This window comes from Eutrema salsugineum, unplaced genomic scaffold (genome assembly GCF_000478725.1).
Source record: "Eutrema salsugineum unplaced genomic scaffold, Eutsalg1_0 scaffold_1, whole genome shotgun sequence".
Taxonomy (NCBI): Eukaryota; Viridiplantae; Streptophyta; class Magnoliopsida; order Brassicales; family Brassicaceae; genus Eutrema; species Eutrema salsugineum.
Genome location: NW_006256909.1, coordinates 10,629,060 through 10,656,791, shown reverse-complemented (window position 1 = coordinate 10,656,791; position 27,732 = coordinate 10,629,060). Strand labels below are relative to the sequence as shown.

Genomic DNA, 27,732 nt, shown 5'->3' with positions numbered 1-27,732 from the left:
AGCTCCGTATACCAAGGTCTTCCGTCTTGCTTCAACAAGCCATCCGTGGCCACTGAAGCTGTCTGACTCGTGCCAAGACCCGTCAATATAGCATAGTGGGTCCTCCGGAAGGCAAGAATCAGAAGCCCCACAGTCCACACTCAGGGGGGCCGACTCAGTATCAATAGTGTTTGCTCGTCTCCACACCTCTTCCTCACGTCTCGCATGATCTAGAATGTCTGGGGGTAACTCTTCCACATTCTCGAAGATCTTCTTGTTTCTAGCTTTCCAAATAAACCACATAATCCAAGGGAATGCCTTAAGATCATCTTCACAAGAACCGAGAGACCGAGCCCTCCAGAATAGAAAATCCAAATTGCCAAAAACTGAGGCAAGTGGGAACACGTTAGGAGCCGAGGAGATCGAGGACAAAGCCCATACTTGCTTCGCCGGGGGGCATTCGAAAATAACATGGTTTATGGTCTCTTCATCCGCACCACATCGAGGGCATCCCTTATCCCTACCAATATGACGGTATGCGAGACGCTGACAAGTCGGTAAAAAACCGGTAGCGCACTGCCACACAAAGTGTTTAACTTTAGTGCCGTAGCGCTAGGTCCCTGAAGAGGGAGGTCACAAGCGAGACGAGATAATGCTCTCGCGGTCCAGTAGCCTGATTTTACCGTGTAATTCCCGGATTTAGTGAGGGACCAACTGTACCCATCTCTCGAGACATTTTGACTCAGACGTAGCCCAAGGATAAGGGAAATTTCCTCCGGAGGGAAAAGCTCCCTGAGCCGCTCCATCTTCCATTGTTTAGACTCGAAGTCGATCAAAGTGTTGACAAACAAAAGTGGGTCTCTCTCGCCATGAAGGCCCACCGGGGGTCGGGGTGGAGAATCGGGAATCCACGGTTCAGACCATACACATGTATCGAAACCGGAACCAATCGTTTTGCGGATCCCGGAGGCTAGTAGGGGTTTTGCCGCAAGTATGCTTCTCCAACCATAGGAAGGGCGGTTCGAAGCAGATATTTCTAGAGGGCTGCAATATCTGAAATACCTCCCTTTTAATACTCGACAAAGAAGAGAGTCAGGGAAACGAAGGAGAGGCCATAGCTGTTTAGCAAGGAGGGCCAGGTTGAAATCCTCAAAGGATCGAAAACCGAGACCACCTTCCTCAAGATGTGCACATAGGGATTCCTAAGATACCCAATGGATACCTTTGCTATCAATCTGACGAGAGTCGCTGGGAACCTCATTACCGAACATGACGGAAGACTTGCTATAGTTGATTTGCTGTCCCGAGACCTCTCCATAGGATTGGATAATGCTGATAAGTTCTCTACTTTGATTAGGGTCTGCCTTACAGAAAAATAGGCTGTCATCGGCAAAGAGGAGGTGGGATGTTGGGGGGCTAGCCCGAGCAACTCGTAACCCTTGAATCTTTCCGTCAAGTTCCGAGTGCAAAGCTGCGAGATTAGGGTTTCGGTACATAAAATAAATAGGTATGGAGAAATAGGATCACCTTGTCTGATCCCTCGGGATGGAGTAATATGTCCTCACGGCTTTCCATTTAGGAGGACACGGTATGACACAGTCTTGATATATTGCCAATATTCTAGATCGGTTATAGCGAACAAAATGAGATCTTTAGAATCCTTGAGTTAGGAAAAAGTATTAAGCAAACGGTAAATATACTTTAGAGGATAAGAGGATACTGGGGATGCGTGATAGAATTTACAAATTTCCTTTTTATGGTTCAGTGGGTTTGGTCCATATATATATACAAATATTCTCTACGTATAGATAAATGACTGACTCGCTTTACGAAAAACACGTAACAAGCTATTACCATTAAAGCCATTAAGCCAACAGAAAAGAAAATGGCTTTAAACAAACAAAACTTGCTACAGATAATTAAGAATGAGTTGGTTACATAGGCAGAGGAAAGAAACAAAAACTTGAGACTGAGAGATGTGGTCTAGTCTGCTTATCCACTGAGAAAAAAAAAGAAAAATATTTTGTAATGGGGTTGTAATGGGAGTATATGATTGTACGGAAGCGATATCACTTTTGTAATTTGTATTCGCATTGGATATTTTTCAGTTGTTTATTCAAGTGTCAAATATCTAGACGCACACGTGTGCTGTGTGGATTACAGCTAGCTGTCTCCATACTCCGAGCCAATCCCTCTTGAAGTTTTAAACATGCAAAACAAAAAAAAAAATTACATTTCAGTAAGTTGAAATGCAAATTAAAAATTAGAGTAATTAACGACTTGTGCGATATCGTATTAGAAAGGCTGCTTGTTGTCTTGCTGGTCGTAACCATCGCCACGTGTCCTCACCTCTCAGTCCTTAGTCTAATCATCGACTCACAATCATAAGTGATTAATAAAGCTAGCCAATCTTCTCTTCCAACTCGGTAGTGACAGTATGCCAAATTATTGATGGTTACTTGTTTGTTTCCCCTTGTTAAATGTCTATCATCAAGACAGTGATATATCTTAACAAATAACACATTTTTTAATCACTTGTAGCTATGGACTATGGTATAATAATTGATTTGGTTGCCAAGCAAAACTTTTTTTTTGGTCAAAGGTTACCAAGCAACACTTTATGAATTATTACTTAGAGTATTATCAATTGATAGATAATAGAAAGTAACGCCTAGATTGCCGACATCATTTGTTACTATCGCCCATAAAAGAAAATTTGGTTCCGTCCCCTTAATTTGGACCCCTTAAAGGAGTATTTCCTAAATCTCTCTATAATAAAATTGGCTCTCATTTAATTGTTAAAGCGATACCTAGCTAACAGATCATATCATTAACAACCCTTAAAATTATGACATTCAGAAAGTTTAGGTGGTTTCGATTTTAAAAAACAATTAGTAAAGGAAGCTTTTCTTTTGTTTTCATAATATATGTGCACAATATGAAAATTTCATATTGATTTAATAAATAAAAAACTATATCGACAACGTTACGAACCCGCTCGATTACATACCCTTCTGTATTTACTTTTAGAGGATGGTTTCATCGAATTATTAAGGCTACATCTATTTAACGTTCGATAAGACCCATCCGGTTTAAAGGTCGAACCAAGAACGGGCTTATTTTAAAGATTCAAGCTAAGATTTTGGATTAGGCGCATGTTAGCCCTGGTTGAGTGTATCCCAATAAGATGCGCATTTCCTCTTGGCGAACCCGACCTTTCGGTTCAACAAATCATACACCACCTCGAACCCTTGTTGCTGGTAATTCCCCAGAATCGCCCCGGTCCCACCTCGAAGCTCCGATTCATCTCCACCGTTCATCAGCATCAAACATCCGACTCTCCTCTTCTCTCTCTTACCATCTCCACCGTCCATAAACTCATAAAAGTAATTTCTCCTGGGAAGCGTAACACTGGATCCATTCCCGGCAAAATGCAAAACGATAGCTGGAACTCTAACCGTCTGATTCAAATAGTAACAAGGACTCATACCGGAACTCGGTTCGAGCAAATCAGCCCGCTCGTGAACCCGCCCGACCCGGCTATCGAATTCCTCCACCACCGAGTTGTAGAATTTCGCCGGAAGCATCGTGAACGTCGTCCCTGAATCGACGACAATTCCTCCGCCACCGAATCTATCCACTCGTCTAAGCATCGCCGGAGCAGGAATATTCCGTTTTCCGACGGAGATTCCTTGGAGGGAAACAGAGTAGAAGTAGGGATGCTTTGGATTGTCAAGCAACTCCGTGTAGATGAATTCGATCTTCTTCTTCTTCTCATCATCGCCGTCCTCTGTTCCGACACGTTTCTCTTTTTCTTCGGCGAAGCGGCCGAGGATGAGTGGACTCGGGCGGCGGAGACGGTCGGAGTCGAACGAGTGAGAGACGAGGCAGTAAGAGAAGCTGTTACCGAGGTGTGGGGAGTAAGCAGCGAGCTGAGCGGGAACAGAGAGGCGTCCACGGCCGAATCCAGCGACGCCGATTGGTTCGGCGAGAGTGGTGTGTGCGCAGCCGAAGGTGAAATTAGCGACGGAGGCAGGAGGGAGAGAGATTGAGTCGGAGAAAAGCCGTGCTACTAGAGAGCCGTCACCGTAAGCGTAGTAGAAAGGCGGGCAAGGGTAGGAAGAATTGTTGCATTCTCCGGTTTCGATTAAGTCGAGCGGACAGCCGGAGATGGCGCAGAGGTCGGAGGAGGGAAGGGAAGAGTGTGCGGCGGAGCAAGAAGGGGAGGAGCAGGATACGGTGGTGGCGGAGGAGGGGAGAGAGGAGAGGGAAGGAGGTGGTTTGGATTCGCAGAGGATGCAAGTGAAAGGACGGCAAGGGAACCAGACGAGATCGCTTCCGGTGTCTAAGTAGAAGGAGACGGCGGAGGAGGAGGAGGAGGAGCCGACGGAGAGGGAGAGGAGGTAATCGCTGCCGGAAGAGAGAGGGAGAGGAAGTTGTTTTTGGTGTTTATGGTGGTGGTTGTGGTGGCGGCGGAAGCGTGCGGAGGAGCGGGAGGAGGATGATTTGAGGAGGTGGAGAGGAGATAAAGAGTGTTTGGAGGTTGAGAGAGAGTGAGAGAGAGGAAGAAAAAGAGGTGATGATGAAACAGAGAAGTAGAAAGAGTGTTGGAGAATCGCCAAGTAGAGGAAGAAGATGCAGCATGTTTTCATGGTGGATAAAAAAAACATTGGCTCCAAGGAAAATGGTTTTGAATTTGAAAGCAGAGGAGGTCCTATGTTTATAGGACAGAGCAAGGGGAAATGATCATTAGATAAAACATTAATTCTATGGTTATTATGAAAACAGTTTACACCAAAAAGGCAATTATATGCAAACGAATGATATAAAAATATAAAACACATTAGTTTTTTGGCAAACATTTCAGTGATAGTTGAAAAGAAAAGACTTTGATGAGCGTGGCATGCAGAGTACTAGACATAGCAATGGATTTTGACACGAAACTAAACCAATACATAAGAGAAAACGCTGTCGTATGGTGAAACTTGATGATGGGAAGTCAACTCCATTGATGAGATGGTTGAGTTTGCATGCAACCATACATTTATTTATTAGTAGTATATATCTACGTCTTTTTCTCCTATTTAGGTTCCAATTAGAGTTCAATGTCAATCATTTAATTGGCTATAACATCCACACCTTCGGACTATTTTGATATCTCAAAATTAATATCAATGCCTTAAAGTTGAGACCATAAAATACCATAAATATTTTCCTGGAAAATGTTAAAAATAAGGGAAAATAGTGTCTAGGCCACATAGACAAGCCAGGTGGGATATTTGCCATGGACAGGGTAAAGGAGTAGAGAGAGAAAGGTACGTGTAGCTTGCTCTCCTCCGCACACAACTTAAACTCTCCTTCGGTATTGTCACAATGTCACCTGACAATTTACTATTTTTAAGCTATCTATTTTTTTTGTTACTTTATAAATTGCTGAATTATCACTACAATTTATTAAAATCAGATTTTGGGGTCCAAAATAACAATTAACTTTATACTACATAGTTCTTCTCTTGATCATATTAACAGAGATCTATAAAATCTGACCAAACATTTAATCTCACCAATTAATCAAACATCTAATCGAACCGAACCAAGCCACTTAGCCGACCGCATAACTGGTTGTAACAAAGATTAGTCTATTTCAAGCCGACTAAAGCATTTTACACCGCCGTTATCGAGTGATTGACTAACCTAATGTTTTTATTTTATTTTAGCAGGATTGACTAATCTATTATGCAGCGAAACTTTTTAATTTTCATACAAATGCATGTTATGATTGATGATATCAAATATTATATTAATTTGTGAAAGATATATGACCAAAAGAGATGCATTGTGTTATCCCAAACAAGTATATCTTGTTAGAATACATATAATGATTTGGAAGCACTTTTATGAACATATTCTAAACTAACTATTCTAAACTAATCAATCATCACAAAAGAAGATTCATCATAATACTGAATAGATAACAATTAAAAACATTAATGTAAATGCTAATGGCTATGTTTTTTTTTATTGAGGCTAAATTAGGTAGAGAATCGCTAGACGACACAAGGCTACTACTACCAAGGGACCTATAAAAATCACCAACCTCCTCCGGCACAAGCCGATACTTCTTTCTTTTTCTTTCTTTTTTTACAATACGAAAAGTAGTTTACACAGGATAAGTTTCGCAAAAGAACGCATTGAAAATTTGGAAAATTAAAAACAAATAAATACTTGCATTATCTTTTACTAAAAGTATTGGATATTTTGAAAAACGAAACGAAACCGTGTCAATGTTTTGGATATGGACTCGTCGTCTCTTAATTAAAGAGAGAGTATGGACTCTTCTAGTTTTCTTTAAACAAAAAACATTTTTAAATTCAATTTTTTGGATACAGCTGTTAACAGAGAGGCGATTTCGAAAAATTATGTAAGAAAAATTAAATTAGCTGTACTCGAAAAAACAAAAAACGAGAAGAAGGCACCAATGACGCAAAGGCATACCTGAGTCTTCAGGGTTGAAACTTGAGAGTGACGTAATTGTAATATTCTGGGAAAAAAGCCAATAAATTTGGCCGTCACTCCAAGAAGAAAAGGGTTCATTGCTGTCTTCTTCGCCAGAGCTGTTCTCCTCACAACTCACAGGAGCCAGCTTTAGCTTTTTAGCTTTCTTGTGTCACCATAAACAAAAAGCTATTAGAGACTTGATGCAATAAAAAAGCAAATTGATACATGAGATGACCACTTATTTCCATAATTGTATACATTTCATGTGGTTAATCTGCGAATATATGATCCAATAAACTACTTAGAAAGGTAGTATCATAAGGTGACACAACGGTAGCAAAATGATGAGACATCGGAAATAATCACATAGTATTAACTATTAAGAAACCTAAAAGTTGTATTACCACACAGAGAAAAAGACGAACTCACCAACCCCTTCATCTATAATCATTACCAATGAACAAAACAAATTGATATTTTTTTTTATTGTAAAAGTTATCTGCTTTAGAAGAGCATGATCACCTGCTACTTTGTTCAAAGGCATTACAAATACAAAAACATGCAAGGATAGGACCAACCCATTTAAAAAATGTAGGAAAATAAGATGTGTATATGTCGTATGCAGAATTTATTAACAAAAAAACAGAGCAAGAACCAAACAAAGAGTTGGTATTTGACGGGGGTGGTTGAGGATTACCAGTAAATCCATCCAAAACAGCTTATAATTTGTGGGCCTAAATCCTTCAAGCCAATGTCAAATCAAGAATTTCAATCCCTAAGCTTATTGTTTCTTAGCTTACATTTTTGAGGTCCAGTGATTCCTATCAAACGTCACCAGAATATTATACCATAACAAATCTCTTATTTGTACTTGATCTCGGAAACAGTAACCCCGTAGCTACAATATCAACTAAAGAAGCTAAAGGCATTTAAAACTGCAAGCTGTACTTCTATCTAACTACACAAGTTGCTTGTGAACAGAGAAGATTTGTCTCAGTGGCATCTACTACTTAGCTAAGCTCAGGTTTTTTGTTGTGATGTCATCAAATTATAATCCGTACTACTGATACCTAAGGATCCCCTGAAAGGAAAAACCAGTAATCAGAACCGCCCAAGTTTAGGCGATAGTCTGAAACTTGAGGCCCTATGAGGTTTTTACTCTCTAGTGTTCTCGTATCACAGTTCTAAATAACTTCTAAGATTTGTTAGCATGAAATACAATATTACTACCTCACAAGATCACAACAGAAAAAGGTCATTACTAACGTAGAAGTTTATTCAAGACTTGGTTACCTGCTCTGTGGATAACTATGTTGTTGCAAGAACACATCTGCACCAGTTAAGTTGGAGTCCGAGGATGATAATCTCGTGAATACAACCATTACCTCCCTACATTTAGAGACGTCAGGGCATCAAAACAACACAAGAAGGCCCACATATATCAGCGATACTATATGAAATCTCTAGTTAAGTCTATATCTTATGGCAGTTACTGCAATATTATATCCGATTCTTTCATGTCTACATTTCTATACATTAAGTATGGAAAAAATGAGAATGGCTTCACTGCCTACAACTATTGGTCAGCGCCAGAAATTACATAATATTACTCAACACGTCCTTCTCCCATACAAAAATCCACAATAATATTTGGCATTCTATAATAGATTTGCCAGCAAAAGAATAGAAAAGAGATATAGCACAAAATCAGCGAAGAGAAGCACCGGAATGAAGTCAGGTAGGCCGGTTCAGTTACACCTTTGAATGAAGGGAACCGTGAGGCCTTAACTTCTCCAGAAGTGTCTCTGCTTCGATAAAACCACCAAAAGGTCCCAAAGACGTGTACTTGATGGCTTTCCATCTGTTTTGATGTCAAATGTTTGATAAGAAAGCTTATTTGCAGTTTCAGGCCATAGAAAGTAAGCGAGATGCAAAGAATTTCCCAAGAAAATCATATCCGTACCTGGGGACAAAAGGTAATGCAAAGCAATGAAGATGGAGATGATCAACACTGTTAAAAGGCGGCTGGTGAAAACCAAATCTGTGAGGAAGCTCAGATCATGTTAATGCTACACAAGCATCATTTGCAATTACAAAACATCACCATATCGTGTTTGTAACCAAGAAGCCTCACTTATGTATGGTTTGAGGTGCGTCTTTCAGCAGCAGTTCTTGTCCCACACTTAGCATTTGACTTACTGCTCAAATCATAAAATGAACATCCTTATCAAAAATTTACATTGGTTTAACAGAAAATGATGTACTATGTTTTGCTGACCAACCCAGTGAGTAATCTTCATCTCTTCTCTGAAGGTCTCTCACTGTTGGAATGTGTTCTTTTGGTATCACCAGGTAATGCCTACATCAGTGTTTTAGTTCTTAATACTAAATCGCAGCTAATCGAGCAAGGGTATGCAAGTGATTACATTAGATAGCCAAGCTAAAGGTATCAAACTCAATTCACATGAAACTAACAACCACTAATTTTAGCAGCACTTGTTTCCATAGATTGAGAATTTCATATTCTCGTTCCGTTACATCGTCATCTTCATAAAACCAAACGATTACGAATCCATAGCTGAACATTGATTTGCTAAAGGAATCTAATGAAAAATCAATAGAACCAAAGCGAGTAAATGGACAAACCTCTGGGCGGCTGGCTTGATGTCTTGAAACGCGATGACCTTCTCATCCTGAAAAAAAAAAATAAATAAAAACCCAGCAATTCAGAGACACCGTTTGATCGCAGCGAAAAAACGTAAGCAAACACTTCAATTAGCGTTAGAGGAGGAAGAACTTACAGTGTGAAGGAGACGAGTGGAGGAAGGATTGCGCACGATCTGACAGAAGATACACGCCTGATTCGCTCCCACCATTTTCGTGTCTCTGATTTTTACGTTCGGAATTTCAAATCGCCGATCAAATTCGAAAACTGGATTTCTAAGTTGGGTTGATGGGGAAAATAGTCCGGGCAAAGTTTTACCCAACATAAAATTTGTGAGTGTACTTCTATTTTAACCCCGCAAATTTTTTGTATTTCTGAGTTAACCCCTTAACTCCTGTAAGTTACGATTTAGTATAATCTTTATTTCATTGCGGAGGTTTATTGTTGACTTGACAATTTTGTACCTTTTTTCTTACAACACAATTATGATTTATAGAACTTTTTGTATAAGAGAATATTAAAATTTTTGACCAAATTAGCTAGAACTTTTTCTTTCTTGGCATGAAGTAAGAGAGTTTTTGATGAGAATTTTTGGATATTTAATCTGTAATCACTTTCAAAAGATACATAAAAATAGAAAGATGAGTATAAATGGGCATTTAAATTTCCTACATGTCTGTACTTCAATAGACATGGCATCACTTAGGAACATTTCAATAGTAAATTTAGTAAACTATGGTGCTCATTTGAAATAAAAAGAATATCATAGGGGTCCTTAAATAAATAAAAAAACAGAAATTGACGGCAAAAATCTCTACACGCGACACGAGTCACGAACCTCACGGTGGCTAAAACCTTAGCTCCGTTCATGACGTCACTGTCTCTTGTTCCCAAACCCTTCGTTCCTTTCCTCTCCTTCCGGTGTCACTCAGTGACTCGTCTAAGGTCCGTCGCTACTCGAACCATGAGCTCACAATCTAGTCAACGCGTCTTCCAGCTCAGGCAAGACCCTCTCACCGGCAATTCTGAGTGGATTGTCATCGAAGAGAATGACCAGACCGGAGCTCCAGAAACTTCGCCGGACGGCCTCCTCGCGACGACATCATATCTCGACATGCTCAACGATTCGTATCGCAACAGAGCTTTCCGTCTTGCAATCGAGAAAACCATCACCGAACCTTGCCACGTCCTTGACATTGGGTTCTCATTTCCACAACTCGCTTGATTTCAATTTCACCGATTTTATGTTGATCCCAATGGTTAATTGAATGTGAATTTGTGGAATTTTTGTGTGTGTTCTAGTGCTGGAACTGGGTTGCTATCGATGATGGCTGCGAGAGCAATGAGAATAGAAGAGTCCGGTGATGTTTCAAAGGGAATTGTGACGGCGTGTGAGTCTTACCTCCCGATGGTTAAGCTTATGAGGAAGGTTTTGCATAAGAACGGGATGACGAAGAACATTAACCTTATCAACAAACGATCTGATGAACTGAAAGTTGGGTCAGACATGGCTTCCCGAGCTGACGTTCTTGTAAGTATAGATACAATCTTCCATGCTTTGTAGGAAATTTGAGACGAGATAAACATTAAGAATCTGTTTTTTTCATTTGCTTTTCTTGATTAGGTCAGCGAAATATTGGACTCTGAGTTACTTGGTGAAGGTCTTATCCCAAGTTTGCAACATGCTCATGACATGTTACTGGTCGATAATCCCAAAACAGTGCCTTACCGAGCTACTACGTATTGCCAGGTTCGTTGCTTGATCTGTTATGAGCTATTTTTCCTTGAATTTTATCGACTGTGTGGTTTGTCTTGAGCCTGATTATATTCCTTCTCACATTGTTTCCCTTTGCTTTCTCTTTGCAATGTCAAGCTTGTAGAAAGTACATTCTTATGTAACATGCATGATCTAGAAAATAACGATGGCCCTGGGTTGGAGAGTCTGATTGGCATCAAGTCACAACAATATGGCATGCATGTCGATGCTATTGAGAAAGAGATCAAGCTGGTATTAATACCCCAAACTTTCCCCTACAGTTTTTGCAATAAGCTTTTGTTTATACACTCATTTCATATATTCGTTCAGTTGTCAGAGCCCGTCAAAATATTTGAATTTGAGTTTTGGAAACGGCCAGAGAGTAATGGAGAGCTTGAAGTGCACATAGAAGCAATAACCGAGGGTAGTATTCATGCTATAATTTCATGGTAATACGTCCTTTACTGGCTTTCTTCTTTTCCTTTTTGGGCGTTTGAACTGCATATATCTTCACAATACTAATAGTTAACACTCTACAATGAAGAAAATACACTTCTCTTATGCATATTCATGCAATCCACCTAAGATCTCTAGGCAAAAGGCTCAAGACCTGACCTGTTTTCCCAGAATCAAACGAGGAATCTTTTTTTTTTTGTCCAGGTGGGTGCTGCAGCTTGATAGTGAAGGAACAATCTTCTACTCTACTGCTCCCAGATGGATAGATTCAAATTCTGAGATAGGTGAGTTACACCTTCCTTTGGAAATCATGTGATATATGTCAATTCTCGCGCAGTTATATGGTTGTAGAGGAATCCATTTTTTTACCCTGAATTGCACTACATTCAGCTCCATTGGGATCCGAGATTTAGTTGACCACTGGTCTCATTTGACTTTATTCCTAATGCAGGTTTAAGAGACTGGTGTGACCACTGGAAACAGTGTGTTTGGTTTACTCCAGGAGCAGGTGTGTCTATATCCGAAGGAGAAAAAGTTCATTTGCATGCTGCTCATACTTGTACTAACATCTTGTATAATCTGAAGAAGACTCAAAGCGTGACACATGAGATGACACAGTCTCCTTTAAGTACTGGAGATCTGCACCTCACATTACCACCCGAAAGAATCGCAATATATGGTGACAGTACATATAGGCAGTTCATGTTGGAGGCCACAAGAAACGCTGTAGGTTCTTAACTTCTATGTCTGTTTTACATTAACAAAATTTTCCTCTGAAAACTGCATAAGGTTGTGATAATATTTTGGCCTGTTGATGCTAATAAGGAACAGTATTCCAATCCATATAGTTATACAGATATTCTCCATCATTCTGGTGCGCACTTTAATGTACTTCACCTATTTTGTAGTTACAGGGAAAATCTCATACACAATGTCTCGTCATTGATGACAGTCTTCTTTTACCACTTATGACTCTACATATCTCCAATAGATCGCGTGTACTATCACTGTCACCTGGGCTGAAAGAGGATGGTGCCAGATACTTGGAAGCCATTGCTGATGCAAATGGCTTTTCAAAAGATCGTTTCGAATATTTCAGAGAAGGGAAGGCAAAGTTGGCGGAGGCGTATCCAGGCGAGGTAAATCTTCACGTGATGTACATCATTTTCAAAATTCATAATAAGTTATGGGTTGGTGCTGGACTCTTGAAAAGTTATGTCCCCTTAGTTTAGTCCCTATCCGTTCTCATTCAGTTTCTTAAATCAGGTTTCCTTTTGATTTCGTGTTTCTATGTTCTACCAATAGATTGATCTGCTGATTGGAGAACCGTATTACTACGGACTTGAAAGTGGGCTTCCGTGGCAGAATCTCAGATTCTGGTAAATGTTGCTATTGGAGTGGTCACTTAACTTTTGCAAAGATGCTATAAAGTTTGTTAACGATAGCTTGATTTTCTTTCTGGTATGCGTGAAGGAAGGACAGAACTCTACTTGACTCTGTCCTGTCAGAAGATGCAGTGGTAATGCCGTATAAAGGAGTTTTGAGAGGTTGTGCAATGTATCTTCCTGTAAGTTCTGAATCATTTCTTACCAATTCTAGAACAGAAACGCTTTTGCTTGTATACTAATGAATTGACTTATCGCATAGGATCTCTGGAAGAGTCGTTGTTGCCTTGGGAGTGTCGAAGGGTTTGACCATGCTCTGGTGAATACAACCTTAGGCGGATGTGGTGATCTACCTGCTGGTAAAGGAAGTCCTTGTTTGCCCTTCTTTATCTGGCAATGTGGAGAGACAAAGGTAAACAGAAGTTCTTAGATTTATGTACTGCCAAGCATTGGGAAACGATAAAAGTGGTCCTTTTCTTGGATAATTTCCAGAGACTTAGCAAGAAGTTCACAGTCATGGAGTTTGACTTCTCCAAGCCCATCACAGGTCCATGTTCTGGGGATGAACAGGTATGTTAGTTGGAGATTCACAAACTATATGTACATACGGTTTTGCAGAGATATCATTAGTACAAAGTACAAACATATCTGATGAATGCTTTTTTTCTGCAAACAGATTGAGTTACTCAAACCCAGTGTATGCCATGGAATTGTATTGTGGATGGATTGGGTGATGGACAAAGAAAACTCAACCGTGATCTCAACAGGACCGGGTATGAGACTTCATAAGTCATAACTCTCAGTATACCCAAAACCATGATTTTTGCTTTAAAGGGATCGAATGGAGATAGTTGTTGACTAATGCTTTAATTTGGTGACTAAAAGCAGCTGTAGATAGATTAGCAAAGATTGGCTTTTTAAACACGTGACTGCACAATCTATAGCAATCGTTTTGATGACATTCTCTGCTTACAGATGAAAGATATTGGAAGCAAGGAGTGAAGCTACTTGAAAAGCCACTCACAGTGAGAGAGGACGGTCTCTCATCCATAAGGATCCAAGCTTCCTTAGATCCATCTTCAAACGGCGAGCTCATCATCACACATACTCTCTCTTGACTATTTTCATCGCACCATTTTCAATTTATGTCTCAATAGGTCCTCTAATCGTGTTCGAATCTTTCTCACTACAAAATGACTTGAGAGTTGAGACCTAAATTTTCTTTCTCTTCAACGAGGCGTAAGCTTATTAGAAAGTAGAAGCTTTAGTAAATTTAATTTTTTGTGATGTACAACTTGTAAGTACATTCTCCTTCATTGATGATTAGACTGATAGTTATGGTTCATGAATGTCAAAGTCATTGCAACTTTTAATTCTTTTTGACAGCTTAAAATGATCTTAAATGTGGGTAACTAGTTCAAGTATTAAGCGTTGATTAGTATGAGAATTTTGACCAAATAAGTAAGTGAATTATATCAAGATATTTATGATTGCCACCAGACTAACTACTTAGGTTTAAAGTTACTATAGCCTATGTAGTCAAATAACAAAGTGAGAAGATAAAGGGGAAACAAGTGACAAAGAAACTCCACCAGCTTATACTGTGTGCGTGTTATTAGTTTTTGTGAGTCCGTGGGCGTGAACCAATTACAGCTGAGCAATTCTTAAACTAACTCCAAACTTCTTTCTCTTTTATATACATATACAAAAAAAATCAAATATAATCAGAGGAGTATCGCTCACAAGCCACAAATCAAAACAAGAGAGGTCTCTGCGAAACACAAACCTTTAAAAAAAAAACTCTAACACATCACACATCTGTAGTTTGTCTCTCTGCATCAATGTTTACCTTCTTCTTTTGAAGCCGCCACATAAGAGACAACAACAGTAATGTCATCAAGCTTACCTCCATAGTATCTGAAACCAGCATCTTGTGCTGCTGTCGAGAACGGAGTTTGTCTGTTTTTGTCCTGTGCTCTTTGCCGCGCCAAAGCTGCAATCTTCTGCGCCGTCACCTGAGGATCAATACCACCTCTCACCGCGTGAACCACTATGGCTGTGATCTCGTTGTTGTACAAGTTGTCGAACAATCCGTCCGTTCCAGCTATTATCACGTCTCCAGGAGCAACAGCAACCGTGAAAACCTGACCTGAGCTTGGCAAATCGCCGTTACTCCCACTCTCCAGCTGATACGTGAAGTTGAAGTCATGCTGTTGAACCGGTGATCGGAAAACCGTATGCCCTTCACGGACCACCATGAACCCGCTATCTCCTAAGTTGATCGATTGAAGCCCCTGGTCCGTTAAGGCTATGATGCAAGCCGTTGAAGACCCTTGTGACTTTGTGCAAGTATGAGCTTTCTCCAATACTCTTGCTGGATCAATCGATCCTTTAGGCTCGTCTTGGATTGCATGCACTGAGTTAGACATAAGCTCACGAGAGTAATACCCTGCATCGATACCGAGCTCTGCCCAGCCTCCCACACCATCTGCAACACCCAACGCTTGCTCCTCTGCACAGATGAAGTGAGCATCTTCTCCTCCAGTCTCTTCTTTATCAGGATGCGGAAGGTAACACGAACCAGAGACAAGCTTCAATGGCTTAATACATAGCTTAGCAGCTACAGAATCCGAAGGATCCTTAACCTGTTCCTCAGTGGCAGAGTTATCGAAGGAGACATCAGGAGCATTTCCAGCTGAAAACCGGTTAAAGAGCGAGCTATGCAAGCCTCTAAATCCATATCCTTTGTTTTGGGTATTCAAGGAGATCCATTTCTTCGCAGCTCTATAAGCAAAATACCCATAGACCGTGGAATTTTCCCGGTGATCTCTTCCTCCTCTGAGTCTCATACTGATTCTTCCACCACCGTCTCCATATATCACACCAGCGTAACGCTTTGAAACCAGAGGATCAAAATGGCGATCCACAAACAAGGATTTGGAACCAAAACTCGCCATTGATTCACACGGAGCCTTCTTCACCGGATCCGAAACCAAAAGATCAATGTGATACCCACAAACCTGAAACGCTGGACCAGATACTGAAGGAACCGAGAAAGTTCGAGAGACGGCACCAACGACGGAAAGGTTCCTCCTTTCGTTAACCACCAACAAATCAGAGCTCGCAGGTTCGAGAAATCCGTTAGGGTTAGTAAATCTAGAGTGGATCCCTCTATAACCCCCAAACCCTAAATTCCCTAATCCAATCAGAATCTTAACCTGTTTCTGAAGCCCTTCTCTCACAGGTAACATTCTTTTTAAGTATAATATCGAAACAAGTAATAATCAGAGATGGAGGTGATCATATCTCCCGATGCATCACTGCAATTACTACGATTTTTTTCACGAACGATGTCGATATGGGAGAATTGAAGGAAGGAACGATCAATCCGAATCCTGAATGATTTGATCGAACACAAACCCACAAACGCAGAGCTCAATTCAATTGAGAAACCAAGAAGACGAATCTGGAACTTACCAGGACCAAATTTCCTGTTTTGAAACCTTCCGGAGAAGATAATGTCAAGCAAGGTGATGATAAGGGGAAAAGTAAAAGATACAAAATTAATCACAGAAATTGGCTAGAATCCAGGATTTTTCATGAATGGATTGCACGAAAGAACCCTAGCCAATGTGATCTTTAAGGCAAAACACAAAGCTGGTGGTCAGAGGCAAACTCGCTTCTTCTTTTTCCTTTTTCTTCTTTAAAAAAAAAATCAACTAAAATTAGGAATGTCTGAATTTTTCTCTGGAGTTCTTAAATGTACGCGTGGATACAGAGATTATCAGACTGTTCCTCTCACATCTTATTGGATGGAAGTGATTCTCAGCCGTTGGATCAAAGATTTAGCAATATCTCGGTCGTGTAACGAGAATCGAGATGTGAAAAAATCATCTCGACGACTGGGCCTCTAAAAGCCCAATAGAGTAGCAATCAATTCCAAACCGGCGCCTTAAACCAAAAGAAAAAAAAGAACTGACACTGGTTAATAGTGTACCAGCTTACATGATGAACGTAGACACAAATATACATCAAATACATCGCAAAGTAATTACATCCATTATCAACTAAAATTATGAATCATAATGTTCAGTAAGTTGTAGAGCCAATTATATATTATCATAACTTTCTTTTAGTTGTTGTTAAAGTCACAGTCGCAACATATTAGACATTTAGACCGCTCTAATGTTTTACTTGAAAATGTTATATTTTATGGACTCAAACGAATGAGTGTTGTGTGTAGCATCGCATAATAATAGCAGTTGGCGCAGAATCCATTTAGTATAACATTTTCAAGTAAGACATTCCATGCCAATTTATATGATACTAACATAGAATCTAGGTTCACATGAATTTTAAAGTAATAGGTTCGTCATATTCCGGTCCAATAGGTTTTGGCGCCTGCCCCAAAAAAATTATAGCCCATTATTAAAAAAACCCAAAAAAAAATTCACAGGATTCGAATCTGTTACCAGAAAGACATTTATGCCATGATCGAGTACTATTTACACTACATTTTCAAAATTTGATGCTCTTAACTTTTACATATATTTTCTGCCGCCTAAAACAAGAGTTTTACCTGCTTCAACCCAGGACCAGCCCGTTCGCATGAATCGAACTGTGGAACTAACTGAAACAAAAAAAATCTTAAAAGTTTATAATCTAGTTCAATTCCAAAAAAATATGTGACGAATTGCATGCAGCCAAATTGGTTTACCAAGAGGGAACTCTTTAAAATGTTCTGGTCCCTAGTCTAACCATCAAATGAGATGTACCACCTAAACAGGGGCGGAGGTAGGAAAAGCTCAATGGGGTTAAGTGCTCCCTACTATTTATATTTTTTTAAAAATAATTTAAATAAATTTAATCAAAATTTTTTTAATTTAGTGGTAAAAAAAGAATAAGTTGCTCCCAACTAAATTTTTCTTTTTCTTATTTAAAAACCTATGCCACCAACTAATTTTTTTTAGATTCGCCACTGCACCTAAAGCCGCTTACCTCTCGGTAACATTAAAAAAACGTGTAATTTTATTTCTTTTGTTTTTCTTTTTTGAGTAATTCCAAAGATTTATATCTTGTTTAATGAATTCTTCCAAGAAATGCAATATTGTAGGCAGAAGCAAATTTTTTTTGACACATCGTCAATTTTGTGTGTTTTGAACCTTGGGCCAACTGGACCATTTAACCCTGCGCATGATTCCACACAGAGGACAGACGAACTCATGAAGTGAAGGTAAACGACCTGATATAAATATACAAAACATTAAATTTATAAATATGATTTTTTTTCTCAAAACTATCAAAATATAATCAGAAGTATATAGCAACATATAATCAAAAGTAAATATCAACAGATAATCTTACGAAGATGCATTTGTGTTTACTTTCTTCTTCATTAGAGTTTTAATTTCTTGATCACTAAATTGGAAGACAAATGTGGCATATATAACAGTAAAAGGAAATGCTAAATTTGGTCACTTATTTTTAAAATACTCATGGTGATGCATTTCTCCAAAACTTTCATTTTTATATTATTTTTATTAATCATTGCTTAGTAAGTTAACTTCAACTTTTTGATTTCAGTAAATTTTCCATTTCTAAATATATAGGGGGCAAGGTTATGTCTTAAATTTGGGACGGGCGTGGGATATGTGCACATTTAGCATTTTTATGGAAAACAAAAAAAAACAAAAAGGGGCACACAGGTGAGAATGAAATGATTGTATCTTTATATTGAAGAAAAAGAAGTTAACACGTAACAAATAACTGAACGTTTATTTTATAAAAGAAAAGTAAGGAAACAAAAAGTATAGATGTCACGATTATATGTTTAGAATTAATTTTCTTTTTTAATGATTATAAGGTAAGCCCGTACATTCTCGAAGATGCTATGTAGTCTCGTCCAAAGAACAATCCGATCATGTGACCTCTATATTTCATATTTAAATTAAGCTGAGCTAATGACACTTGATAATATTATTGGCAAAGTTTAGAGATTGCTTATTCGAGTGGTTTTTGAGACAAAATTAGTATTACATGCTGTAGTTTTAAATTTGGGAAATTACAGATTTCGGTCCAGAATCTTTTGGTAATTCAAAAAAAAAAAAAACACTTGATAATAAAATCGATCAGAAAAAAAATTAATAGAAAAATAACTATGTTTGCTAGAATTGTATATTTGACCTGTTATTATTTGTATTAATTTCTTTTTAAAATTATTCCTTATATGACCGATGTATTTTTTTGGTTTTAAATATATGTATTATTATTATAATTAATGAGACAATAATAATATACATGAAATGTATTTATCAAAAATAATATGAAATGTAGAGCATAATGAATCACGTGGGAATTTTCTAACTAAATCTGAATAGGTGGAGATGATTCTTTTTTGTTGTATTCCCTTCTGTGGCTACCAGCTTAGAGAAGATACGATAAGGTTAACGCCCTCGTCCACTGAAATTGCAGTGTGAAAAATAAAACAAAAAGTTGGAGATCATAACAGTGAAGGACAAAAAAAAATGGAGGCAGTGTCAGTAAGAAGTGAAAGGGATTACAATAAAAAAAATGTCAATAAAAAGGGTCATTTTGTGACAAGAAATAAAGAAAATTAAGCTTCTCCTCGGGCTTCAGCAGTAGAGCAACAATGTCTCTGTTTCTGAAGCCCTTCCTCTTCCTATACGACTCCACTCTTAGTCTCCTCTTGCTTCTAGTAATTCATATATAACTCTCTCTCGGTTTATATACATATTATTATTTTTTAGTTCTTGTGACATTAATTAATTGATATTGTTCATGCATAAATTAGGTTAATGGATGGAGTCTTGAAGATGCAGCAGCAGCCCACGAGAGGCTAGAAGCAGACAACAATGCTGCAAAATCTGAATGGATGCAACTCCAATATTATTGGAGGAAAACGAGAAGTCTTGTGCTAATTCCCATTTTCAAGGGTTTGGTGGTGCTGTGTTTGGTTTTATCCATCATAGTGTTCATAGAGAGTTTTTACATGAACATTGTGATACTCTTCGTCAAGTTATTTAGACGAAAACCCGAGAAAGTGTACAAATGGGAGGCCATGCAAGAAGATGTTGAGGTTGGACCCGAAAACTATCCAATGGTTCTTGTCCAAATACCAATGTACAATGAAAAAGAGGTATATCATATTACATTTCTTGCACTCTCTATACGTTATAATATAATACGAACTAACGCAGATTGATGCATACTCTATTTATTCGTTGTAGGTTTTTCAATTATCTATAGCGGCAGTGTGCAGTATGGTATGGCCATCTACCCGTTTAGTAGTTCAAGTTGTAGATGATTCTACGGATCCGGTCGTAAGGGTAAGTAGCTTGTTCAAAACACATAATAATTAATAACTTTTTTTTTTGCTTTAAGTATTGTTCTTATAAACATCAAAATATATGCTAGAAAAAGCTATTTATATAATTTTGCAGTGTTTTAAAAATCGGCCATTTAGGTGGCCAAAACGATGTACTATAGATGCATCTATTTTGACCAAATCGATTAGAAAAGATTGTTCCACAAAATGTCAACAACCATTAATAATCAGAAATATAAAAAATGAAAGATTGAAATAAGAAAAGTACATAATTTACGTATATATTTAACATCATATTTTATTAGTTAGACAAAAAATTAAAAATTGCAGGAAAAAATTCTCAGTTAACCTCCGTTCAATGAGTTAGGCGTTTGATAAAGACTATAAAAGTTAAATTTTGGACTTCTGACTTGCGTTTTTTTTTTTGTATATAAAAACAACAAGTTGAAGTGATGCCTCTTATTTTTGTTTTTGTTTGTTTACATGGTACTTGTAATTTCAATTTTAATAGTTAGAAACTGTTTAATTTTGAATTTTACAACATTTTTCATAGACTTTTTCAAAAGAGTATATTACTAGTAACACACTAGTTATTCTCATAATTTTTTCACCTAAAATGTTTATCTTTTTCTTTTCTTCTATAAATTAATTCTCTTTTAAGTTTTAACTGATTTGCAAAACAGAGATATATGACACAAGATTTCGATATAGTCGAGACTAGTATATACGTTACATATTGGGATGCAAACATATTGTATTTGTATAGTATAATAACTGTGAAAGAGGCCTTAAGCAGGAAGGTGTGGACATAGAGATAGCAAAATGGCAAAGCCAAGGCATAAACATAAGGTGCGAAAGGAGAGATAACAGGAACGGCTATAAAGCCGGGGCTATGAAAGAAGCTCTTACACATAGCTACGTCAAGCAATGCGACTTCGTGGCCGTTTTCGATGCCGATTTCCAACCCGAGCCCGATTACCTAACCCGCGCTGTCCCCTTCCTCGTCCACAACCCTGAGGTTGCTCTCGTTCAAGCCCGGTGGATATTTGGTATGCTTTCAAATTACAATATTCTAAATCATTTCAATTATGTCATGCAAGTGTTAATTGGTTTTGAGACAAAATACAAGAATTTGTGTGTTTTCAATGAAAATGAGAGCGATTTTCTTGCAGTGAACGCGAACGAATGCTTGATGACGAGGATGCAAGAGATGTCCCTCAACTACCATTTCAAGGTGGAACAAGAATCAGGATCTACTAGACATGCTTTCTTTGGGTTTAATGGTATAATTATTATCTCCAAGCATATTCAAAATAACAAACTTTTTAGAAACCAAAACTGATAAGAATTGAATCAGTCAAATATACAAGGGTCACGAACCATTACACTATCTAAAAATTCATTATCAGTTGCGTTGGAACTTGGGAGTCAGCAACTCAGCATGGTATTTAAGCTCACCAAACTAAGTATCGATTATAAGTATAAAATTTTGTTGGTGTTAGGACGACGATATGAACCCTAATAAAGGATTACCATCTTTAGCTAAGGTAGAGCATAGTAGGAATATTAAATTAACAAGAAAATGATAAATAATAAAACAAGATATTATATAGAGATTAATATTATATAGCCACTACTTCACTTATAAGTTGGGAGCGTAGATTTCTATTTTAGAACAAAAGAAAAAATAGATTTCTAATTTAGACTCTTTGAAAACACCTTGTGGGCGACTAAATAAGTAACTATATATTTATGTTGGACCATTGGAAATATAAGATGATTGATATAAATAATAATCTTAGGAACCGCGGGTGTATGGAGAATTTCGGCACTAGAAGCAGCAGGAGGATGGAAATCAAGGACCACAGTAGAAGACATGGACTTGGCTGTTCGTGTTGGTCTTCACGGCTGGAAATTTGTCTTCATTAACGACCTCACGGTATAATTATACACGTTTTATATAAAATCATAAAATACATTACCCTCCTTTTGTTATCACAAACAATAAATGGCTTATTTTGGGGTTTTGTAGGTGAGAAACGAGCTTCCAAGCAAATTCAAGGCCTATAGATTCCAACAACATAGGTGGTCCTGTGGTCCGGCGAATCTATTCCGAAAAATGACGATGGAGATCATTTACAACAAGGTTTTTCTTTTTTTATCACTTTGTTTTCGTATGCAGACCCCACGTGTTAGTGACTGATTGGTCCTAGCGTTTTGTGACTACATGGAATGGGACCCTGATAGTGATAAGCAGGATGTCTTATTTGAAGTAGTGGGGCTAATCTAGATATATACTTTTCAGTGACTGATTGGTTTAGGGCCATCTATCTTTGTCTCTTGGTGGAACCGGGTAGTGTGACTGATACGTACGGTGTCTTATATTAACCAGTTGAGCCAATTAATTAGTTCGGTCTCAAAATGGTTCAATTTACGACGGGTGAGGTTTAATTTGGCTAAATTAGTTTGTTTTTAATCAGGATTGATCACTCTTATTTGCTCTGTAGAACAGGATTAAAAGATAATTAACAAAAATAAAATGTTTGTTTTAATTGGAGGACAGAGAGTATCAATATGGAAGAAGTTCTACGTGATATACAGTTTCTTCTTCGTAAGGAAAGTGGCAGTACACTTCTTGACCTTCTTCTTCTACTGTATAATTGTGCCAACAAGTGTCTTCTTCCCTGAAATCCACATCCCTTCTTGGTCTACCATTTACGTTCCCTCTTTGATCAGTATCTTCCACACCATGGCAACTCCAAGGTACCTATAGCCTACCCTTAAAATTAATTTAATTACTCATGAACAAGATTAATCTGTCTTCTAACCTCAAATTAATGCATGTATATATTTTAATCAATTAGATCTTTCTACCTCGTGATATTCTGGATTCTGTTCGAGAATGTAATGGCTATGCATCGAACGAAAGGAACTTGCATTGGCCTACTTGAAGGAGGAAGAGTGAACGAATGGGTTGTGACCGAGAAACTAGGAGATGCTTTGAAGAATAAATTACTCTCTCGGGTCGTCCAACGGAAATCTTGTTATGAAAGGTGAGGAAAGAAACGTATATATTCTGCCGATTTTGAGGATTACTAAAAAGTTACAATTCTTTAATCCATGATTACGTCGGGCTAGAAACTAAATAGGTAGATTTATATATAAGTTTCTTTTTAAACATCGGAACTTATAAACTCACACAGTATAGCTATAGATGAAGCATTGAAGCTGAGTTAATTTTTGTGTGTCATGTTTCTATTATAAGCGATGTTTTTAACGTATACACGTAGATTGAAAAGAACATAATTTGTGTGTGATTTTTTTTTTTTTTTTTTTTTGGTAACATGTGGGTGTGAATTTGTTGCAGAGTAAATTCAAAGGAAGTGATGGTGGGGATATACATATTAGGATGTGCATTCTATGGTCTGATCAATGGCCACACATGGTTACATTTTTATCTTTTTCTTCAGGCCACTGCCTTTTTCGTCTCCGGTTTTGGTTTTGTCGGAACCTAAGAACCTTCCCCATTATTTCTTCACTGCATTAATTGTCCATGCATTATTTTATTATTTACTGCTTTCATTTATTTGGTGTTACACCATTGTACGTACCTCATATTGGGACTCGTATTGTATAACGAATAAGATGTTTTGTTTCAATTAGGAGAGAAACTGCGCGTATCCGCGGATATTATTTTAATTTATATATTTTAAATATTTTCTATTAAATTTTATGTTTGCTATTAATATATTTTTGTCTAAAATATTTATATTTTTTTCGATTTCTTCGTGATGATACATTATATGTAATCTTTTTTACACTAGTTGTATTAAATAGTCTCATTTTTTCTTCGATCTTTATATTTTTTTATTCTTATAAATCTTACTAATATAATATTTGTTAATTTCTTAATTTATTATTTGAATTTTTTTTGGTTATATATATTTTATTGATTCCATTTTTTTATTATTTAAAAAAAAACCATAGATGACATTTTTATGAGGATACCTTTCTTTTTACTATTATTTTTTAATAATTTTTATCTTTTTAATCATTTATTAAATATGATTTTTGTTTTATAATTTTATGAGTTGAATTTTTATATAATATTATTTGAAACTTTTTAACTTATTTAGTCTCATAATTTGTTTTCACTTGCATTAAAAATTAATTAATTTTTTTAGTTTATAAATAAATTTTAAAACATTTTTAAAAAATAAAGTTGTGCATTTAAAAAGTCTTGTATTATATAATATTTATAAGTTTTTATATGTTTAAATTAAATTTGAATTTCATTCTAATATAAATATATATTAATATTTATTAATGTGCTTTAATGTGCTTTAATGTAATTTAAAATGTTTTAATATTTTTAATGTGTTTTAATGTGTTTTAATTTGTTTACTTTAAATATAATTAATTATTTATCTTATTAATGTTTGAAGATGACAGATGGCGCTCTCTCCAGCGCTGATGTGTCACTCAACTGGAGAGAGTTGGCCAAGTTTTATATATAAGATGTATTAAACATTTGTCGGATCTCGCCCCCAGACTAAGATCCGGTAAAAAACGAGTAAGGCAACAAAGTTCGGAACATTTGTATACAACGAGGAGGTCGCTACGAATCGGAAGTGATGAAAAAAGATATAGTGGATCCTCTACACCAAAAATTATACCAAATTATGAAAAAAGAATATAGAAGAAAAACTCATGAGATTATAATGCTTAAAGTACATTGAGGTTTCTAACACCAAAAATATTACCTTGGTTATAGAGGTAAAATATCTCATGTGAGTTTTGTCAGTATTCTTAGCGAATAAAATACCTCAAATGATAGATAAGAAATAAAACATTCTATCTTAGTCTCTGGTCTCAACATATATCATGAAAATTACATTTATAAATAAACCCACCTTCTTACAGAAAATCAATTTCTAGTAAAATAGGTAATTTCTAGTAAAATAGATTACCTCTACGAGTAAAATACGTAAGTGAAAATAGCATCTGATGGCTTATTTTAGGCCCATCACTTGGCGAGTTCAAAAAATTTAAAGTCAACATAATCAAAATGGAAAAACTTCATGCAAAATTAATGAAATTGGACCGAATAAAAACGTTAAAAATGCGGAACAACAAGTATATAAAGAGAGGAATCGTCATAAAAGGATCAAACTTTTTTAACATCTAAAAATTATAGCAAAAACTCTTGTATTATCGTTAAAAATTCATCAATAAAATTATGATTTTGTTTAATTATATCGTATATCATATATCGTATATCGTATATCGTATATTATATCAACATAATATGTGAATAACATTAACATAGTTATTTGAATAGAACGTATTAATTAAAATGAAAATAGAGAGATGTGTACCAAAGAGAGAAAGAGAGATTTTTGTATTTTTATTCTGGTGTATCTTACAATGGACGAGTACATACTATATATAAAGAAAATCAGACAAGTATTACTGTAAGAGATAAGTAAATGGGCTCCATCATCAAATCCTTACGCAAAGTTTTGACTTTGCAACACTCCCCCTTGGAGTCCATTTGTCATTCTTATCTCTTGTGGTTTATCTTCAGTTGCCTCGTTAAAAACCTTTCTAGAGAAAACCCAGTAGGAAAAACTATAGTAAAGGTAAAAAGAGTACAATCTCACATGCTCCCCCTCGAGTGACTAGAACCGTTTTATAGATCTCGTTGATGACGCATCCCAATGTTGTGGACATGTTTTCGGAACATCGAAGTAGGTAATGACTTTGTGAAGAGGTCTGCAGCATTGTCAGATGATCGAACATATTTCACTTCAATTTCCTTATTCTTCTCAAGCTCTTGGGTATATGAGAAAAACTTCGGTGGAATATGTTTGGTCCTGTCGCTTTTGATATATCCTTCCTTTGTTTGGGCAACACATGCAGCATTATCCTCATATAAGATTGTCGGTTCTGTACTAACGCAAAGTCCACTACTTGATTTGATATGCTGGCTCATTGATCTAAGCCATACACTTTCTCTACTTGCCTCGTGGAGGGCAATGATTTCAGCATGGTTTGAGGAAGTGGCCACAAGCGTTTGTTTCTGAGAGCGCCATGATATAGCAGTTCCCCCAACTGTGAAAACGTATCCAGTTTGTGACCGGGCTTTGTGAGGATCAGATAGATACCCTGCATCAGCAAAGCCAATCATTTGTCCATCTGAGCTTTTAGGATAAAATAATCCTAAATCAACTGTCCCTTGAAGATAACGAAAAACATGTTTAATTCCGTTCCAATGTCTCTGTGTAGGAGATGAGCTGAATCTAGCCAAAAGGTTAATGGCAAACGATATATCAGGTCGAGTGCAATTTGCGAGATACATAAGAGCTCCAATTGCACTTAAATATGGTACTTCAGGACCGAGTAAGTCTTCATTTTCTTCATGTGGTCGGAAAGGATCTTTTTCAACACTAAGTGATCTAACGACCATAGGAGTACTAAGAGGATTTGCTTTATCCATGTTGAAACGTTTTAACACTCTTTTTGTGTATGTAGATTGATGTACAAATATACCTTTTTGGGAATGCTCGATTTGTAAACCGAGACAATATTTTGTCTGTCCAAGATCTTTCATCTCAAATTCTCCTTTTAAGTAGTTTGATGCTATTTGTATTTCTTCCTTAGTTTCAATAATGTTTAGATCATTAACATATACCGCAATAATTACAAATCCGGATATTGTTTTCTTGATGAAAACACATGGACATATAGGATTGTTCACATATCCTTCTTTTGTTAAATGCTCACTGAGACGATTATACCACATGCGTCCAGACTGCTTTAATCCATATAATGATCTTTGCAATTTTATTGCACATAACTCTTTTGGTTTGGAAGTTAATGCTTTTGGCATCTTAAATCCTTCAGAATTCTCATATAAATATCATTATCTAATGATCCATATAGGTATGCTGTAACGATGTCCATAAAACGCATCTCCAGATTTTCGTTAGCCGCTAGACTCATTAAAAATCTGAATGTGATCGCATCCATAACCGGAGAGTAAGTTTCCTCATAATCGATCCCAGGTCTTTGAGAAAAACCCTGAGCTACGAGGCGAGCCTTGTATCTCATAACCTCGTTTTTCTCATTTCGTTTCCGAACGAAAACCCATTTGTATCCCACTGGTCTTACAGATTTTGGTGTGAGTAAAATTGGTCCGAATACTTCTCGTTTGTTAAGTGAATCAAGTTCGACTTGAATCTCACTTTTACATTTTATCCAGTCATGTCTCTTTTGACATTCTAATACAGACTTAGGTTCTGGATCTTCATTCTCTTCTTCTATTTCTTTTGATACAAGGTATGAGAAAACATCATCAACCTCATCCATGTCATTTCGATTCCATATCTTTCCATTATGAATGTAGTTAATAGAAATCTCATGATTTTCTTCGGATTCATAATGTTCGACATTATTTTCTGATTCATGATTTGTTTCTTCTGGAACAGATTCTATCATTTTAGGATCATAATGTTTCTCAACTTCCTTCCGTTTTCTAGGATTTTGTCTTTGGAGCCAAGAGGTCTACCACGCTTCAAACGTGTTCTAGACTCACGTGTATCATCTGCTTTTTCGCGTTCTTGTGGTATTTCTACACGAGCAGGAA

The 27,732-nt window shown here is 37.1% G+C and overlaps 5 protein-coding genes across 7 annotated transcripts; 2 read left to right on the top strand and 3 right to left on the bottom strand.

Annotated features, from left to right (window-relative positions):
* Positions 1-2,924: 2,924 nt before the first annotated feature.
* Positions 2,925-4,891, bottom strand: LOC18030778 (probable aspartyl protease At4g16563). The gene has a single exon (XM_006414268.2). The coding sequence runs from the start codon at positions 4,839-4,841 to the stop codon at positions 3,138-3,140; it is 1,704 nt and encodes a 567-aa protein (XP_006414331.1). The 5' UTR covers positions 4,842-4,891; the 3' UTR covers positions 2,925-3,137.
* A 973-nt stretch (positions 4,892-5,864) lies between these two features.
* Positions 5,865-9,425, bottom strand: LOC18030777 (bifunctional adenosine 5'-phosphosulfate phosphorylase/adenylylsulfatase HINT4). Of its 3 annotated transcripts, none has more exons than XR_002896882.1 (8): positions 9,279-9,425; positions 9,124-9,170; positions 8,760-8,836; positions 8,612-8,675; positions 8,441-8,518; positions 8,202-8,338; positions 7,771-7,866; positions 5,865-6,640 (listed from the first exon to the last, which is right to left on the bottom strand). XR_002896882.1 is itself a non-coding variant. In XM_024149745.1 (8 exons), exons 1-7 carry the CDS (start codon positions 9,351-9,353, stop codon positions 7,786-7,788), a joined length of 525 nt encoding a protein of 174 aa, XP_024005513.1. In that variant the 5' UTR covers positions 9,354-9,425; the 3' UTR covers positions 5,865-6,640; positions 7,771-7,785. The 3 variants fall into 3 exon arrangements, 2 of the variants coding, with proteins under 2 accessions (XP_024005513.1, XP_006414330.2); XM_024149745.1 differs by having other exon boundaries at positions 8,236-8,338; XM_006414267.2 differs by lacking the exon at positions 5,865-6,640 and having other exon boundaries at positions 7,767-7,842; positions 8,234-8,338.
* A 585-nt stretch (positions 9,426-10,010) lies between these two features.
* Positions 10,011-14,066, top strand: LOC18030776 (protein arginine N-methyltransferase 1.6). Its single transcript, XM_006414266.2, has 14 exons — positions 10,011-10,342; positions 10,445-10,673; positions 10,767-10,892; positions 11,016-11,150; positions 11,229-11,347; positions 11,559-11,638; positions 11,806-12,080; positions 12,263-12,493; positions 12,660-12,733; positions 12,828-12,921; positions 13,002-13,151; positions 13,232-13,309; positions 13,416-13,512; positions 13,715-14,066. Exons 1-14 carry the CDS (start codon positions 10,011-10,013, stop codon positions 13,855-13,857), a joined length of 2,163 nt encoding a protein of 720 aa, XP_006414329.1. The 3' UTR covers positions 13,858-14,066.
* Positions 14,067-14,409: 343 nt separating this feature from the next.
* Positions 14,410-16,489, bottom strand: LOC18030775 (probable protein phosphatase 2C 55). Its single transcript, XM_006414265.2, has one exon. The coding sequence runs from the start codon at positions 15,988-15,990 to the stop codon at positions 14,578-14,580; it is 1,413 nt and encodes a 470-aa protein (XP_006414328.1). The 5' UTR covers positions 15,991-16,489; the 3' UTR covers positions 14,410-14,577.
* Positions 16,490-19,309: 2,820 nt separating this feature from the next.
* On the top strand, positions 19,310-23,743 carry LOC18030774 (probable mannan synthase 1). Its single transcript, XM_006414263.2, has 10 exons — positions 19,310-19,454; positions 19,551-19,895; positions 19,987-20,085; positions 20,881-21,133; positions 21,257-21,367; positions 21,887-22,023; positions 22,117-22,230; positions 22,648-22,847; positions 22,949-23,137; positions 23,452-23,743. The coding sequence occupies exons 1-10, from the start codon at positions 19,389-19,391 to the stop codon at positions 23,597-23,599; spliced, it is 1,662 nt and encodes a 553-aa protein (XP_006414326.1). The 5' UTR covers positions 19,310-19,388; the 3' UTR covers positions 23,600-23,743.
* The last annotated feature ends 3,989 nt before the right edge of the window (positions 23,744-27,732 follow it).

Coding starts and splice junctions, on each gene's coding strand:
- LOC18030776 (XM_006414266.2), top strand. CDS start 10,011: ATGACGTCACTGTCTCTTGTTCCCAAACCCTTCGTTCCTTTCCTCTCC. Junction 10,674..10,766: donor CTTCCCGAGCTGACGTTCTT/GTAAGTATAGAT, acceptor TTTCTTGATTAG/GTCAGCGAAATATTGGACTC. Junction 12,734..12,827: donor TGGCAGAATCTCAGATTCTG/GTAAATGTTGCT, acceptor GTATGCGTGAAG/GAAGGACAGAACTCTACTTG.
- LOC18030775 (XM_006414265.2), bottom strand. CDS start 15,990: ATGTTACCTGTGAGAGAAGGGCTTCAGAAACAGGTTAAGATTCTGATT.
- LOC18030777 (XM_024149745.1), bottom strand. CDS start 9,353: ATGGTGGGAGCGAATCAGGCGTGTATCTTCTGTCAGATCGTGCGCAAT. Junction 8,837..9,123: donor ATCAAGCCAGCCGCCCAGAG/GTTTGTCCATTT, acceptor ACACTGATGTAG/GCATTACCTGGTGATACCAA. Junction 7,867..8,235: donor ACGGTTCCCTTCATTCAAAG/GTGTAACTGAAC, acceptor CTCTAAATGTAG/GGAGGTAATGGTTGTATTCA.
- LOC18030778 (XM_006414268.2), bottom strand. CDS start 4,841: ATGTTTGCCAAAAAACTAATGTGTTTTATATTTTTATATCATTCGTTT.
- LOC18030774 (XM_006414263.2), top strand. CDS start 19,389: ATGTCTCTGTTTCTGAAGCCCTTCCTCTTCCTATACGACTCCACTCTT. Junction 19,455..19,550: donor TTAGTCTCCTCTTGCTTCTA/GTAATTCATATA, acceptor TGCATAAATTAG/GTTAATGGATGGAGTCTTGA. Junction 21,368..21,886: donor TGCTTTCTTTGGGTTTAATG/GTATAATTATTA, acceptor TAATAATCTTAG/GAACCGCGGGTGTATGGAGA.